General features: G+C 45.4%; 5 protein-coding genes across 11 annotated transcripts; 2 read left to right on the forward strand and 3 right to left on the reverse strand.

Moving 5' to 3' along the window:
* The first annotated feature begins 2,037 nt into the window (after positions 1 to 2,037).
* LOC118508144 (mitochondrial import inner membrane translocase subunit Tim9) lies at positions 2,038 to 2,828 on the forward strand. The gene is made up of 3 exons (XM_036047675.1): positions 2,038 to 2,328; positions 2,428 to 2,523; positions 2,587 to 2,828. Exons 1-3 carry the CDS (start codon positions 2,278 to 2,280, stop codon positions 2,716 to 2,718), a joined length of 279 nt encoding a protein of 92 aa, XP_035903568.1. The 5' UTR covers positions 2,038 to 2,277; the 3' UTR covers positions 2,719 to 2,828.
* Positions 2,829 to 2,927: 99 nt separating this feature from the next.
* Positions 2,928 to 4,056, reverse strand: LOC118508131 (protein yippee). 2 transcript variants are annotated; one of them, XR_004905741.1, is made up of 4 exons: positions 3,795 to 4,056; positions 3,572 to 3,731; positions 3,272 to 3,493; positions 2,961 to 3,145 (listed from the first exon to the last, which is right to left on the reverse strand). XR_004905741.1 is itself a non-coding variant. In XM_036047641.1 (3 exons), the coding sequence occupies exons 1-3, from the start codon at positions 3,910 to 3,912 to the stop codon at positions 3,424 to 3,426; spliced, it is 348 nt and encodes a 115-aa protein (XP_035903534.1). In that variant the 5' UTR covers positions 3,913 to 4,056; the 3' UTR covers positions 2,928 to 3,423. The 2 variants fall into 2 exon arrangements, 1 of the variants encoding a protein (XP_035903534.1); XM_036047641.1 differs by having other exon boundaries at positions 2,928 to 3,493.
* Positions 4,057 to 4,725: 669 nt separating this feature from the next.
* LOC118508009 (60S ribosomal protein L10-like) lies at positions 4,726 to 7,593 on the reverse strand. Of its 2 annotated transcripts, none has more exons than XM_036047396.1 (4): positions 7,464 to 7,593; positions 7,039 to 7,067; positions 5,519 to 5,824; positions 4,726 to 5,279 (listed from the first exon to the last, which is right to left on the reverse strand). In XM_036047396.1, the coding sequence occupies exons 2-4, from the start codon at positions 7,059 to 7,061 to the stop codon at positions 4,949 to 4,951; spliced, it is 660 nt and encodes a 219-aa protein (XP_035903289.1). In that variant the 5' UTR covers positions 7,062 to 7,067; positions 7,464 to 7,593; the 3' UTR covers positions 4,726 to 4,948. The 2 variants fall into 2 exon arrangements, with proteins under 2 accessions (XP_035903289.1, XP_035903297.1); XM_036047404.1 differs by having other exon boundaries at positions 7,270 to 7,472.
* Positions 7,594 to 7,817: 224 nt separating this feature from the next.
* LOC118508148 (probable 60S ribosomal protein L37-A) lies at positions 7,818 to 10,338 on the forward strand. Of its 2 annotated transcripts, none has more exons than XM_036047688.1 (3): positions 7,818 to 7,974; positions 8,535 to 8,670; positions 9,769 to 10,338. In XM_036047688.1, the coding sequence occupies exons 1-3, from the start codon at positions 7,972 to 7,974 to the stop codon at positions 9,897 to 9,899; spliced, it is 270 nt and encodes an 89-aa protein (XP_035903581.1). In that variant the 5' UTR covers positions 7,818 to 7,971; the 3' UTR covers positions 9,900 to 10,338. The 2 variants fall into 2 exon arrangements, with proteins under 2 accessions (XP_035903581.1, XP_035903590.1); XM_036047697.1 differs by lacking the exon at positions 7,818 to 7,974 and adding an exon at positions 7,983 to 8,237.
* Positions 10,339 to 12,336: 1,998 nt separating this feature from the next.
* Positions 12,337 to 14,596, reverse strand: LOC118507989 (glucose-induced degradation protein 8 homolog). 4 transcript variants are annotated; one of them, XM_036047367.1, is made up of 4 exons: positions 14,244 to 14,596; positions 13,970 to 14,127; positions 13,507 to 13,729; positions 12,337 to 13,420 (listed from the first exon to the last, which is right to left on the reverse strand). In XM_036047367.1, exons 2-4 carry the CDS (start codon positions 14,085 to 14,087, stop codon positions 13,075 to 13,077), a joined length of 687 nt encoding a protein of 228 aa, XP_035903260.1. In that variant the 5' UTR covers positions 14,088 to 14,127; positions 14,244 to 14,596; the 3' UTR covers positions 12,337 to 13,074. The 4 variants fall into 4 exon arrangements, with proteins under 4 accessions (XP_035903260.1, XP_035903268.1, XP_035903278.1 ...); XM_036047375.1 differs by having other exon boundaries at positions 14,197 to 14,585; XM_036047385.1 differs by having other exon boundaries at positions 13,970 to 14,156; positions 14,244 to 14,564.
* Positions 14,597 to 14,786: the final 190 nt, after the last annotated feature.

Genomic DNA, 14,786 nt, shown 5'->3' on the forward strand with positions numbered 1-14,786 from the left:
GAAGTAAAGCAAATGCATGTTGTTCTGTTTTCTGAAAACAAAAGTCGTCAGAGAAATTGCGTTCGTCGGAGCGTTACCTCGGTTTTTGTTTGATTTTGTCCATCGATCTCTGTATCTGACGGGTAATTCTCAGCGAGAGGTTCTTCATGTGGGACCCTTTCCATGAGGTCCATTGCATTCGGGAGCTAGGTCCCTAATATCGGCTCAGCACAGCTTTTGATCAGCCACTGGCGAAGCATTCCGCGATTCAGGCGAGAATCGTAGGAAAGACTCGTGGATGGACTCGGGTTGCAAGTATTACCTAGATATAGTAGGGCATCGAAACAACTTCTGGACTAAGGGGGTGAGCTGCTGTCGTAGTAAAGGTGGCGAAGATGCTCAGCGGATGATGAAGCCATCAGGCAGCAAGGTCTCAACACGGAGGACTTCTCATCGATCTTTTACAGAATATGGTTTTTGCTCTAAACTATAAACTAGAGTCCAGACAGTAGATCAGGTGTACAGGAAGGAACTATCCGTGCATCGCTTCATCAGCTCTAGATCAGCCTATTCTAAACGGATCTCGAGCTCAAACAAGTGTGGGGGGATGCAGCAACCCAGCTAGTCATATCCAGCCATGTCGCCGCCAACAACACATACTGAAACCCGCCCGGACCAAAGCCATCGACGTAGAAGACCAGTAAGCCGCCTATGCCAAACAATCTGCTGACGATCGACTACCAATCGTTCTACATGCTGCCAACGATTGACAACCACATTCTACCGATCGGAGCAGGTCAGTAAGCTGCTGAAGTAATCCGCTGACGATGGTTAACCGACCGAAACACCGCCGTTGTCAACCGATAGATTTAAACCATCGAGGCTCCACCGTTACCGAAGTGCTGACGACGCAGGTACGAGGAAGGGAATGTAGGGTAAGTAAATGTAGGTTAAATGTTAAGCTTAAAAGTCCAATTTTGGGTCCATAAATTGTCTTTTGTCAGTTAAACGTTTTTGTTAGAGCACCTTTGACCTGGTAGGCGCAACTGCAAGATGGACTACTGACTGTGGACTTGGATGAGATAAAGGACGCTCACGGTTGAACTGTTGTGGAATATAGCAACCTCGGGAGTTAGGAATCTAATAGGCGTTGCTTGTATAGTTATGTAAGATGAATTCATATATACATATACTCAGCTTGTATAGTCAGTTGTTCTTTTTCCACTCCTAAGAGGAAGTACCTTCCGACATGAACTCCTCAGAACTCCTCGCAAACGTCTCACGAATTCTGTCCAAAGAGGTGGCGTTTAAGGGCGTAAATGTGGATTCGTGTTACCAATGATGTTGTCCAGTGGTCCGAGGTGATAGCGGCGCCATTTTTCGAAACGGCCTGTCCTGAATATCGGAACCCATCGCAACAATCTATCCATAGGCTAGGCTAACTATTGCAACATAGGTAAACAAAATCGAGAAGGTCAGTAGAGGTGAGGTGGTAAAAGACTCGAGAAGGCCCCCACCCTGACAAAATTTGTTAGGCACTATAGGATATACGCCTAAAGGTATGCAATCCGCAGTACACGTTGCCAAAGGTTCACAGTGCGTTCAGCGTGGTCAAAAAGGGTTGAATAAAGTCGAATGAAATATTGCTTATTATTCGATTAAATCCCCCTTCCTCTATCCTGACCATTTATATTGGCTTGCAGGAGCTACGTAGTAATTTTTGGTCACGCTAGCTAGGACCAATCAGGCTTACAACATACACTGTGTTCTCGGACTGTAACGGAACATTGGTTCGATGGATACTTGTTAACGTTGCATAGATATTCAGAAAAGGAGGAAAACTAAGAATAATAATCACTTCTGACAATGTATATTATCATGCTCTACTCGCTGTTTAGTAACAGTATTAAGGAACAATGCAAAATGTTTATATCAAACGAGTTATGACCATACAAAAATCCCACTGTGCAATAAAAATGACAGACCACAGTGCTGCACACAAAAGATTCTAGGGGGGGCCTTCTCGGGTCTTTTACCCATAGTTGTATGAGTTATTCAATTCATCTGGCAAAGGAAAAAAGGGTGTTCTGCAAATGGGCATGAAAATTTTCCGGCCGTAAAAATTTTTCCTCACCTCCGCCCATTTGACAGCTGACCTGAAGAGCTGTCAGAGCGCGTTTTTGGCACAATTTACATTGACAACACACTTCTTCGTGTTGTGAGATTGTTCCCGAGAGGTTGCGTACGGCTTCTACGGTATTACATATACCTCTGCAAGGGCAAACCCATCTGAACAGCATGGCGACACAAATTACCATCGATCAGCTAAACAAGGATCAAATCAAGTCGGTATGTATTGATGGGAATGGTGGGATGTTTTTCTCTGATGCGGCTCTACCGAATCCACCTGACCATCAACATGTTTTTGTGTGTGTTTTTTCACAACAGTTTTCCGACTTCCTGCTCTCCTACAACAAACTGTCCGAGCTGTGCTTTATCGATTGCGTGAATGAGTTTACCGGACGCACCGTCAGCGATAAGGAGGTAAGTGCCTGGTGTTGTTGTTGCTCACCCGGTTCCATTACTTAATCTTCGTATCCCTTGCAGGACAAGTGTGCGCTGAACTGCATGGAAAAGTTTCTCAAGATGAACCAGCGCATCTCGCAACGGTTTCAGGAGTTCCAGATGTTGGCGAACGAAAATGCGATCGCTGCGGCCCAGAAGCTTAGTGGCAAATAAAGATTCCATCACCATTTGTTAGCTGCACGTCCGGGTGATGCATTTAGCTTTATTATTTGATTTGATAATAAATGAGTCCCAGTTGTGAGGATTAAATTAGGTTAAAACTATTCTGGTAGCGTTACCTTGCAATGCTTTGCGTACATTTATGCCATATGTACCGAGAGCGAATCCTCAAAAAAAAAGCTAAAACGGTGCAAAGGATTTCGGTATGTTTCCGTAATCGAAATCGAAAATTTAACGATTTGAGATTTATTTTTCTTCTTACGCTATATATTCCTCCATCGGTAGCTAGTCCAACCTAGCAATTCTACAGCTAAAAGTTCAGTCAATTGTATATGGTTTTATATAAAAGAAAAAGGTAAATAAATGTTCCGTGCAAACTTAAACCTAGAACACTCGCACGCGCGAACGATCACAAACAACCCTTAGAATAACATGAGCGGAGATACGGGAAATGATAGAATATTTAAAGAAAAGAGAACGTGCATAACAATGATTAATTGAAGATCGTTTTAATCATTGTGCGGAACCACCATTCCAAACCACTCACCGATAGTCGAAGTCGTATTGAAAAGAAGAGAGAATTGATAGCGAAAATTTGAAATATCGGTTCCGGGAGCGACAGATTCGACTACCAGAGCCAGATGTGTGGGCGTTTGGTATCGGTATCCGACATCTCTACCGTCAACGGCGCCGTCTCCGCTAAGCATCTGGGAAACCTTCCGATTCGGTAATGAGCGCGTGCTCGAGGATGACACGGCCCTCCTTGTACCTGTGACCGAAGACCGAAGAAGCAATGTAAGCGGTTCCAAGGTCCAATGCCCTAGCTCGACGGCGAAACGGTACTTACTTCTGTGTATCCTCGGTCGCAAACTCGTACATCCAGCCCAGCTTCGCCTTGCAGTGCTTGCACATTACGTCCCGCACCATATGACGTCCGGTAAGCATGATGCGATCCTGCACCTGGGAGTACGTTATGTTCACCACACGCTTGAACAGATAGGCTCGACCTGGAACGGGGCAGGATGTGGTTCAGCATGGAATCCTGCCTTCCCTCCCCTTGTCATACAAACCTGTAGCCCCAGTGAATCTGGTACTGATCAGCTCGCGCTTGTTGGTCAGATTGGTCTCGCAAGCGGCACAGTTGTACAGCTTTTGGCCGTTAATGTGTTCGAGAAATATTTTACCCATCTTGTTGCGCGCTGGCAAGCTGCTTTCGGTTGATAAATGGTCCGCAAAATCGTTCTCAACTCGAGCTGTGATCGACGGGCACAGTTTGCTTTGTTCCGATTGAACTACGCGAGCTGGTGCTGTTGTCGTATCAAAACAACGCAATACGTCACGGTGAGCTGTCAGGCAGATGACAGCTATGACAGGAAACGTCAAACGTTTAAATTAGTTCGTTGCCTACAGGGAAAAAAGCACAACAAACGAATGGATGGGGCTTTTATTGCTAAAATTAACTTTAAAATCATTGTTTTGGTACATTCCCTAATTACTATGTATTTGTTTACATTTTTCCGAATATATAGCGTTATTTTTTTTAAAAACCTTGCTTCTCTGAAATGCTCGGCAGAAATCGATCGAAGAAAGGCAATTGCTTAAAGGATTGGTAAGAGAAAGAAAGGTTTCTTCCAGCCATTTTCCACAGCTCATAATCGTTCGGAGGACCTCATACTCCGATTGGACATGATAATCGTGATGTCTGAGAAGCGTACCGGAAAATAATAAATAACGAACGAAGTAGCTATCCCTTACACGAGCCGCTCTAACGCGAAGGTTTTGGTTTGACCAGTCTGCGAAGAGTCAATCCTCGGTGGTGTAAGTAAAGCTTTTGAAGACTCCAGCGAGAGAAAAGGAAAATACATCCCACAAATTATTGTCATAGCTGGACGGCCCCTTGAAAGGGATCAACCAAGTTTCCCGGAAACGCATCAGTGACCTTCTCATCAATTCTTAATGTCCAGACATTTGTTTGACTCAAGAAAAAAAAACCTCCCGAACCAGTTTTTTCTCCGCTCAGAAGCATGTATTTCGCATCCACAGTAATTGCTTACAAAAAAATTGAAAACCACATGCTACTGCTCCCTGCGCGTGGTTGTATGTGAGCCGCGCCGCGGATCCACATTCTCCCGTTACAAATATCGTGCTCAGAAAACCCTGCTGTACAACAAAACACATACTTTTTGCCCTGTAAACCTTCACCGTTGGAGGGGGGGTGGGAGGTTTAGGCGGCCAATCGATTGCGCTCATGCTGCTCCCATTTCGCCAGCGGTCCGTGATCGTTGCGGAACTGTACGCCGCATCCGTCCGCAACCAGGCGACCCTCCTCGTTGTGCTTCTGGTACACGTCGCGATCGTACTTGGTGAATCCCCACTTCTTCGACACGAAGATCTTCTGGCGACCGGGGAACTTGAACTTGGCACGACGCAGCGCTTCGATGACCTGCGCCTTGTAACGGTCGCTCGAGCGCACCGACATGATCGGCTGACCGATGTGGACGCGCGCAACCGTACCCTGCGGTTTACCGAACGCACCACGCATTCCCGTTTGGAGCCTATGTGTGTGTGTGTGTGTGCGTAGAGGGAAACAAAGGTATGGAAATTAGCTTCGACGTGCAAAGTAACACAGTGGTTGATGGCATTTACAAACAAAGAAATAAAGATCAGTTATTGTCAACGTGATAAAAGGGTAATCATATTAAAGATTCATAACCCAATGCTCTGATAATAGCGATATCATCACAGAAAAGTAGCAAAAAGTAAGACAACGTAGAGACAAAAACAGGACGCCTACCTATCAGCTCCGGCACAGGACAACATCTTGTTGATGCGGATCACGTGAAACGGGTGCAGACGCATGCGGATGTGGAACTGGTCCTTGCCGCAGAACTTCACCAGGTACTTGTTGCAGCAGATACGGCCTGCCTCGAGCGCTTCCGAGCTTAGCTGTTCGTACTCATCCGACACGAGATGAACGCAGAGCGGAAAGTCTTCCACCGACGCCTTCTTGCGGCCCAGATCGAAGATACGGATCTTCGGGTCCGGCACACCACGACAGAAGCGCGACTTCGGGTACGGCTTGTTCTTGCAGTAACGGTAGCTGGAAAAAAAAAGGGAAACATACCGAAGCTTAGTATGGCGGTTCATATTCCTGTCAAGGATTAACACGGAAAAGTACACGATCGGAATTCCATCTGTTACAAGTAAAATTGAGATTTCAGCCCATGGGTGTCGGCTAAAATCTCACCCTTTTTTCTTGCTTTCTATTCTACCTTCTGAGCGTTCAATTGTCAATGCTTTTAAATAGCTGCATTGACGATATTTTGTTTCAGAAGGACACACAATATGTATATTGTTAATATTGTTTGCGTTCTATATTGTTACAAGTAAAATTGAGATTTCAACCCATGGGTGTCGGTTAAAATCTCACCCTTTTTTCTTGCTTTCTATTCTACCTTCTGATCTACAATTGCCAATGCTTCGAGAAGACTGCATTGACGATATTTTGTTTCCGAAGGACACATAAAACGTGTAGCAGCGCCAATATACCTGGACCTCTGTATCAACATTTTTACAACGTGCAATTCGCAGATGCACGATCTTCTTAGAAGATGGGATCTTCTAATTCTTCCTCGCCACTACAACCTCGAAAGGTCTCGGCCTGCCATTTCTGGCTTTCAGCCTTGCGTACACCGGAAGACGGCGGCCTAAGTGGCATTTGAACCCCGGTTCTGCTGTGTGAAGACCGGCGGCGTTATCGCCTTTCTCGCCAGACCACCGCACCAAATCTAGAATTTTGTTATTGTTAATATTGTTTGCTTTCTATATTGTTACAAGTAAAATTGAGATTTCAACCCATGGGTGTCGGTTAAAATCTCACCCTTTTTTCTTGCTTTCTATTCTACCTTCTGATCTACAATTGCCAATGCTTTGAGAAGACTGCGTTGACGATATTTTGTTTCAGAAGGACATTACGAAGAGGCCCGATTCAACATTTGAACCGGAGTGATTATTCATAAATAACGATACGCACGTTTTCGATGATGTTGCAAGTTGAAGTGAGACACCATTCTATTCATAAAACAATGAACCCTCCTTTCGGCTTGATTTGATTATCACTCCCGGAAGCGACTGATCAAGATAGTCACAGGTGGAAATATTCTACACCATTTTTTTTATAGCGCTCGGTAGGAAATGATTCACCGATATGCACCGAAAGAAAGTAGGCTACTACTATACACACATTCCACAGAACATTCCGATCGTTCCTTTACGAAGTTATTAACCTTAAAGCTAAAGTTTACACATACGTACCATCTTGCTGGACGGCGCCCCATCTTGAGCTGGAAGGTGGATACAAGAGAAGAGTTGCCATCAGAAATGTGTCTCGAAGACTGATTGTTACGGTATTGGGAATGGAAACGCAGGTGGGCAGCAAAGTTGTGGCACGTGGGACATTTCAACCGCACAAAAGCAACAGAATAGCAGAATAAGAACTGCCGCTGGCTGGCCGGTTTACACTCTACTACCGCCGCACACCCTTACACGTTCTGCCGTCGTCAACCGATCTCCGCAGCGTGAAACGACCTTGCCCACAACACGTTCCGCAAATCTTTTTCAGCTCGCAGTACAAGTTTGATAGAAGATGTTGAACTTCCTGATGGTCGCGGATCGGCCATGATCGACTCGAAATCAGCACTCGGCAGAACAAAATGAAGCACCGAGGAAAAGGAACTTACCCTATTGCGCTCCGAGGCGTGTTCACCAATTGAAGCTCTGTGCTGGAAAGAGAGTTGCAGGTGAGCAGCACCAACGATGACAGCCACGCTACATCCTGTTTCCGCGTCGTTCGGTTGGTACCCAGTATTATACCACCGCACACACAGCAACACTAGGTGGGTGATTTATGATAAAGTTTTATTTTGTGCTCTGAAAACATTTAAACATATGACGAAAATTATGTATAAATTTTCAGTTGAGAAAAAAATATTTATTTTCTCTTTAAATCTGTAAAATCTTGCAAAAAAACAAATTTCTAAACATTTACCACTGTGCGCGTCAAATACGATGTTGGCAGCAAGTGATTTGCTTGAAAATATTACACTCGCTCCTGACTTTCTTGCAAGAGCTGTCACGATCCGCTACCGAGAACCGTCACTCAAGTCAACGCAAGTTCCGGCCGTAACCTTTCTTTTGGTACTGCGTGCCTCACTAGGCAGGTTGCAAAGTGTTGTATAGAGGCGTAAGATGGTTAGTATTTTGGGCTTTCCAGTAAAACTATACCAACAAGTTTACCCAAAACCGCAGCCGGGATCGAACAATCGGTTGCCGGCCCGTTTGCCCACCGGAACGTGATGGTTAATATTTTAACGAAATTTCTTGTTTAGCGTGTTTTGTGTGTTCTCTCGCTCGGTGTGGTGGTGTGGTGTCTCGCTGTGGAAGTTCGTCAATAAGCAAGGGGTAGCCACGAGTCAAACACCGGTGGCAGCACGCAGTAGTGAATTTAAACCATGGCAAGAATGTGTTTTTCTTTGATTCAACATTTTTCTTTGAACTTTGATTCAACATTTAACGTTTCTGAAGCGCGATACGCAGCAATCGTTTTCCGGCTTGTATAGTTTTAACCATCACAGTCCCGGGCCAGCACACCAGCTGCTGCTGCCACGGAACAACAGTTGTGCCTTCGGGTTCATCCGAAACATTTTCCGTGTGACTCTCAGTCGGCAAATCGGCGTTCCGTCCCCGAAACGCCCCACGGTAAAACACACGCAGCATCACTCAACGATCAACTTTTCTGTTTCATCTTTCAGACTAAGGGTACTTCCAGCTTTGGAAAGCGGCACAACAAAACCCACACGTTGTGCCGCCGCTGTGGTCGTTCGTCGTACCACATCCAGAAGCATACATGCTCGCGCTGCGGCTATCCGGCAGCCAAGATCCGATCGTGTAAGTACATACTACATTCACAACATTGTCCTTTACTAGATTTATTGAGTGAGTGGGTTGAGGGTTTTGGGGTATGGTGTTTTTGTTTTTTGCGGGGTGGACCTGGGCAGATCGATGAATAGAATGACGATCCAGGCAGGATCGAGTGTCGAATCTCGTCCGAATACAAGAGCTGTGACTATCGGGGGCGGCGTGGCAACAATAAGTCTTGTAATGGCCATTACATGGCTGCCGTGACCTTGTCGTTTCTTACACCAGGAAGAAGTTAATCTCTTTTACTTATAGCAACATATTCATTAACAGTTTATAATCGTAACAGTAATAGATGTTGGCATTGCTGTATCAAGCCTTTTGCCTGATTTTTGTGTGTGTGTGTGGAAACGCATAGCTGAATGTTGTCGGTCTTTGCGTACTGGGGGAACGGTCCGGATGGGCTACGATACTCTCGTTTTTATCACGTTGCGTGGTTGAATTACTATTTGAAGTTGCTAATTATTTTTCGGTAACATGCCATGCCATTTATACGTTAAACTCCTATCTTAAGCAAAACTCTGTTGCACGCTTGAATCTTTTAGGTATGGCAGTTAGCGAACAGCAACTGTTGTTCCGTTTAAAGCACCCAATTTCGATAAACTTATCTTCTTCACGTGGAACCAGTTCGAACCAGTATCAGTTCGTACAGCAAGGTATGTGAAGCAGCTCGGTGGTTTAATGACAGCTGTGTCGGTTGCTATTACCAAGGTACCGGCATCAAATCTCGTCTGGACCCGAAGAAAAAGACTGCGGTTCGGTACGGATGTCTTCTTCTTTGTGTTGAATCTGAATCAGCCTATATATAACATTTCTTCGCTTCTCTCGACCATCACGGGTGTGTGGCAAGTACTTTCGTGTGCCATTCATGGTTAAGATGGTCGAAGATAATACTCTATCCTGAATAAACAGAATGCTCTGTTGCGTTTTCAATCGGCGTTGCATTAAGAAGCAAGGATAACATTTTATTCTCATTCTCTCACTCTATATTCATTATTGTTATTTTTATGTACGTTAATATTACAATTTAATTAATTACGACATTTTTTGCATTAATTTCTTTCCTAGATAACTGGTCGGAGAAAGCGAAGAGGAGGAGAACCACCGGTACCGGCCGCATGCGCTACCTGAAGGTGGTACGCCGCCGTTTCCGCAACGGATTCCGCGAGGGTCAGGTGGCGAAGCCGCGCAAGGCATAATAATTTAAACCCGCGCCGTGCTTTCCTTTTGCAAACAAAAAAAAAAACCAACACATTGTATACCGAGCAAAACTAATACCCCCACCCGCAAAGAAACTTGTTCGGTGAAACGCACCGTCAACTATCTTCAATAAGTATCTTCATTGCGCGTTTTGTTAGTGCCCTGTTTGTCTCGGGTTTTGCATCCTTTCGAAGCAAAGAAAGTGCGTTTTTCTGATATTTCTGGGAAATGCATTGAATTTGCGGATTGAATGCCACTCGCGACCCACGGCGAACGAGGTAACCAACACTTGAGCAGCCAGAAATGAAATGTCGGGATGACACAACACACACACACGCATCATCCCCTTCTTCTCTACGCTTGCTGGTAGTACGTTTTGCTGTGTACCAATGTATTGAAATGCGAACAAGGAAGTGAATAAAAAATCGAAACACAACACATTTGAGGTATGCGCTGCAGTGGAAGAGGAAACAGATATCACATTTTTATCCATCGTATGGAGGTTTGAATTTTGTTACGATCGTACCAGAGCGACTTCAGTGTCTGCCTTGCGTGATTTAGAAGTAACAAATGGTTGATGATGTTAGTTTGGGAGTTTTAATTTTTTTGAAGTCTTCCTACGGTAGGACTGAGGTTCTCATCCCATCCGGACCGTTCCCCCGTAGTGAGGTCTGCCTATCCCACTACGTGCTATCCGGTGGCGGATCAACCTTGGAGCGAAAGGAGCGGTCGCTCGGGGCCACATCCGTAAAAGAAACCCTGTTGCTTCTCTCTAATATCACAATTAGAGGGGTCTCTACTGCCTTTCCGCTCGTATCTTGACCTACCACTGGAGCTATTATTAAGTCTCAGTAAGCCAAAAATGGCAGGTATGACCTTAAGAGATCATTAGGCCAAGAAGAAAGCCTGAGAGAACGAAAAACAAACAATTCTTCCGTGCTTTGGAAAATCAAGTCAGTTCTGGCCGACAACTGACGAGTATGAATGGGATTCGTTTAACCGGCCATGTGAAAGATCTGGACCGCTTCCCGGCTCAGTATCCTGTTGTCGATCGAGTTCAGATCCACGGACCGTACGACACCCGATTCGTCCTCCCGACCCGAAGGTAGATCTATGGGATATTAAGCAGACCGTGCATGGCTCTTAGAACCATTGACCTGTTACATGACAGTAAGACGCCTTGGACGACAAGGTCTCTAGGAAGACGAAGCCTTTTGAATGAGTAGGTATCGCAGGTAGATGAGACCCAACTTGGACTACAAGGCTTTCCAGGCGACTTGGAGTTCTCCTGATGGACAATGTCTCCAGGAAATTAGGTTCCCTGGGACAAGAATATCTTTTGGAATATAAGACATCTTGGATGACCATGACCCTTGCACACCACAGGACCGGTATCAAATCCCACCGGGACTAGCCGGAGCACATACAGAGTTCCCTTTTGCCCAAAAGGCTTTCAATAGCCGGTATCGCGAAAAAAGTGGTTAAAAATGCGTTTTCTCCTCTCAGCGTTTCTCTCAATACGGTTTTCAAGACAAAGTATACCAATTGGTCAAGAAGGGTCTTTATTCACTGGTCTTTTCCTGTCTTTCACGAGCCCATGTATGCCCCCAACAGTCTCTTGGCAGCGATGAGCTTGGGAGGATTTTATATACGATCTTTTTCTCCTTCATTGGCACTACAACCTCGAGAGGTCTCGGCCTGCCATTTCTGGCTATCTGTGACTTTATTTTACCAGTAGCAAAGTAGTCAGCCCTGCGTACGGGGAGAAGGTTTGGATAGGATTTGAACCCCGGGTCCTACCGTGTGAAGACCGGCACCGTTATCGCCTCGGCCACCGGACCGCTCCGATACGATCATTCCCCAAGTAACCTTGAAGCCCTGGTTTCATGGTATCTCAGGAGATGGTGCATTCCTTCGAATGATGTCTAGGCTTAGATTGGAACCACCTTCAGCGAAGGTTCACATCTTCAGTGTATAGGACGGATCGACTCGAAAGTATGTGGCTGCTATACTCAGAAGGATGTTTGGCCCCGTATGTGTGGAAGGAAACTGGAGGAGCCGCTACAATGACGAGCTCTACGAGCTGTACGATGATCTCACTATCGTGCAGGGAATTAGGCCAGCCAGGCCCCGGTGGGGTGGTCACGTCATGAGAATGACATCGAACGACCCAGCCCGTAAAGTCCTTTTAGGCCATCCACACGGGCAGAGGAGGCATGGTAGGCCCAAAAAGACGAACTCGATTCAACAGGAATGATCTTTTAACGACTCTTAAAACCTGTTAACTGCTTCGCGATACCGGCTAATATTGAAGCCTCGTATCTTTGGTTAAGGAGAAGAGATAATCTACAAATTTTAAAAACAACCATGATTACGATGCTTTTCTTTCGTCCTGTTTCCCACGCTCTCTACAGATGAACTCCAATGCAAAACGGATATTATTTAAGCAAACATATATTTCTTCATTACAGTGCTATGATGACTTGCTAATAAGGAAGAGGAAACACATCAAATAAAATCCACAATTCTGTGCACACTAGCTGTCGTAACATAAGCTGGGAACAGTTCCATTCAATTTGACCAACTAAAACCAATGTGAACAACGAATCCGTCTGTTTTAAGTATGCCATATGACTTAATATTTCGAAAATAAAGTTTGTATGTAATTAATGAATGGGCCTCTGGCCTTCCTAACACACGGATTTAATGATTTTCTTTTTTTGTTGCTTTGTTTTGTTGTTTAACCCATTGGCCATTTTTATATCATATCAAGTCCTTCAGTGGAGGATGTTATGGGCGGGGGGAGGCCGATTAGACGGATCAGTCGAACGAATGTGAACGTACACTACTACAGGCAGAGGTTGTATCCCCGTATGCTATCGACTCCACAGCGGAAGGATGGTTCTCCGTGCAGCTGCTCTTAAAATATAGAAACCCTACTCCAATGCTCCATCCATGCTCGCTTCGCTTCGAACGTATTCGTTTTACCCCATACTAAATCAGCCCAGGGCTGATTTGCGTGATTTAAAGCTTCCTACTAACTAGACAACGCTTTCCCGCACTCGCTCGCTCCTCTGCCTTAACCTTTTTTCATATACACGCTTCAATCAGACACACATACCACCTCGCACACACAGATACATACATACAAATACAGCTGGACGGTGGGGTCCATTATTTAGGTTCGATTGTGCCCGTCGCCAGGCCCATCATTTTCGGGTACTTGACGTTCTTTTTGTCCAGCTCGGTCTGTGCCCACAGTATCAGCTTGAGGATATTGATCATGCGCGGACTGGACTGTTCCTGCTGTTCCGTCTTGAGGATGGCCGCGTTCAGCTCGCTGGCCACCTTCTGGCGGTGCGTATGGTCGAGCAGATCGGCGAACGGGCTGTGCTGCGGTTTTTCGAACGCAAGCAGCGCAAGCGTACGCTCCAGCTCGTTCAGCACCTCCGGGTTGCTTTCGCCCGCTTCGGAGATCTGTGTTTGGGCGAAGGTGAGTGCTTCCTCGATCTTGCCGGCACTGTAACAGTAACGGAGTTGCAACAAGCGTTTAGGGGGGGAGTGTGATGAATAAAGACAATAATTGGTGACAGCAGACACACTTACCGGATCAGCTCGATCAGGTGAAGCTGCTGAAGATGGAAGTACAGATAGCGATCGTTATCGAGCAGCTCCGGATGGAGCTGGTTCACCAGATGGGTAGCTTCCTGTATGAAACCATTCTGGACCGCTTCCCGGATCAGTATCCTGTTGTCGAGCGAGTTCAGATCCACGGACGGTACGACACCCGATTCGGCCTGAAACTTTTCTGCCGCCTCCTTAAAACCCTCTGCCATAGGTAAAGAAAACGCAACATCCGGTTAGAATACAGTGTGTTACGGTGCAGCGCACTTGCGTCGTAATCTCCAGCTGGCTGCCCCATCATCAAAACAAACCACCATAACAATAACATCCTACTACACACGTCTTCACTGATATGAAAAGAAAATTTTCACTATTACAGGAAGCAACAACTACAAAAGTCGGCGGGTGAGAAATATAGCTGTGGGCACCCTTGGCCATCACTTACCCGTAACCAGATAGTTCATGATCAGCTTGTTTATGTCGTCCTGCTTGAACGGGAAGGTTTCGAGACGGCTTTGCCATTCCTCCTTCGAGATGCCGTCGCTCTTATCGTTGCAGCTCATTTTCGCACGGTCGCAGAATCGGACCAGGTGCTGCTACCACCTTACTCGGGACGGGATTTGGAAAACAATCTTCAAAAACCCGAACAGACACGATTCACACGGTACTTACGGTGCGCGGCACCACTTTTCCAACGCTCGTCGCAATAATATACACACCAATAAAATAGCAGGTGTTCCGTTTTTCCTCGATTTCCTCGAAACAGCGGAGGGAAAGTTTCTCTTTTCTGCGTCGCCCTTTTGTGCAATCTTTTGTGTTGTTTGCTTCTACACAGGGATCTTCTTCTTTTTCTTCGCTGTCATTAAAAGCATTTGCCACGGTGTTTATGTTTACAGCCAGTCGAGCTTTGGGGTGTATTTCTTTATAGGGTAAAAAGCTAAACACTTTCAGTAAGTTAAAATATAGATTAAAATAAGTAGTGCAAACGGGTTCAATTATAAATCAGCGATTGAAACAATTTGTTTTGCTAGACCGCCATTTTCAGGAAAACAATTGATGTGTTCGCAATGTGTTTATGCTCGGTGGTTGAAATGTTCGCGAAAGCTCGCCAGCGATCAGCTATGCAAGCAATTTTTTTTAAACAAAATCATTATAAACTGGTCAAAACATGGTCTACTATTTGTATAAAATTTTATAAAAATCCTGCTAGAGTAGTACAACTGATAATAGTTCCATTTTTGAATAATGTTTGCCTGTTTTGT

Source organism: Anopheles stephensi, chromosome X, assembly GCF_013141755.1.
Source record: "Anopheles stephensi strain Indian chromosome X, UCI_ANSTEP_V1.0, whole genome shotgun sequence".
Classification (NCBI taxonomy): Eukaryota; Metazoa; Arthropoda; class Insecta; order Diptera; family Culicidae; genus Anopheles; species Anopheles stephensi.

Bases quoted from the DNA above. Each gene is read 5' to 3' on its own strand.
- LOC118508131 (XM_036047641.1), bottom strand. From the start codon at position 3,912: ATGGGTAAAATATTTCTCGAACACATTAACGGCCAAAAGCTGTACAAC. The intron at 3,732-3,794 runs GTTTGTATGACA...GCCCCGTTCCAG, and splicing joins CAGATTCACTGGGGCTACAG to GTCGAGCCTATCTGTTCAAG. The intron at 3,494-3,571 runs GTAAGTACCGTT...CTTCGGTCACAG, and splicing joins GCGACCGAGGATACACAGAA to GTACAAGGAGGGCCGTGTCA.
- LOC118508009 (XM_036047396.1), bottom strand. From the start codon at position 7,061: ATGGGGCGCCGTCCAGCAAGATG. The intron at 5,825-7,038 runs GTACGTATGTGT...TTTTTTTTCCAG, and splicing joins GGGCGCCGTCCAGCAAGATG to CTACCGTTACTGCAAGAACA. The intron at 5,280-5,518 runs GTAGGCGTCCTG...ACACACACATAG, and splicing joins TCCTGTGCCGGAGCTGATAG to GCTCCAAACGGGAATGCGTG.
- LOC118507989 (XM_036047367.1), bottom strand. From the start codon at position 14,087: ATGAGCTGCAACGATAAGAGCGACGGCATCTCGAAGGAGGAATGGCAA. The intron at 13,730-13,969 runs GTAAGTGATGGC...TACCTATGGCAG, and splicing joins CATGAACTATCTGGTTACGG to AGGGTTTTAAGGAGGCGGCA. The intron at 13,421-13,506 runs GTAAGTGTGTCT...TTACTGTTACAG, and splicing joins CACCTGATCGAGCTGATCCG to TGCCGGCAAGATCGAGGAAG.
- LOC118508148 (XM_036047688.1), top strand. The intron at 8,671-9,768 runs GTAAGTACATAC...TTTCTTTCCTAG, and splicing joins GGCAGCCAAGATCCGATCGT to ATAACTGGTCGGAGAAAGCG.
- LOC118508144 (XM_036047675.1), top strand. From the start codon at position 2,278: ATGGCGACACAAATTACCATCGATCAGCTAAACAAGGATCAAATCAAG. The intron at 2,329-2,427 runs GTATGTATTGAT...TTTTCACAACAG, and splicing joins ACAAGGATCAAATCAAGTCG to TTTTCCGACTTCCTGCTCTC. The intron at 2,524-2,586 runs GTAAGTGCCTGG...TATCCCTTGCAG, and splicing joins GCACCGTCAGCGATAAGGAG to GACAAGTGTGCGCTGAACTG.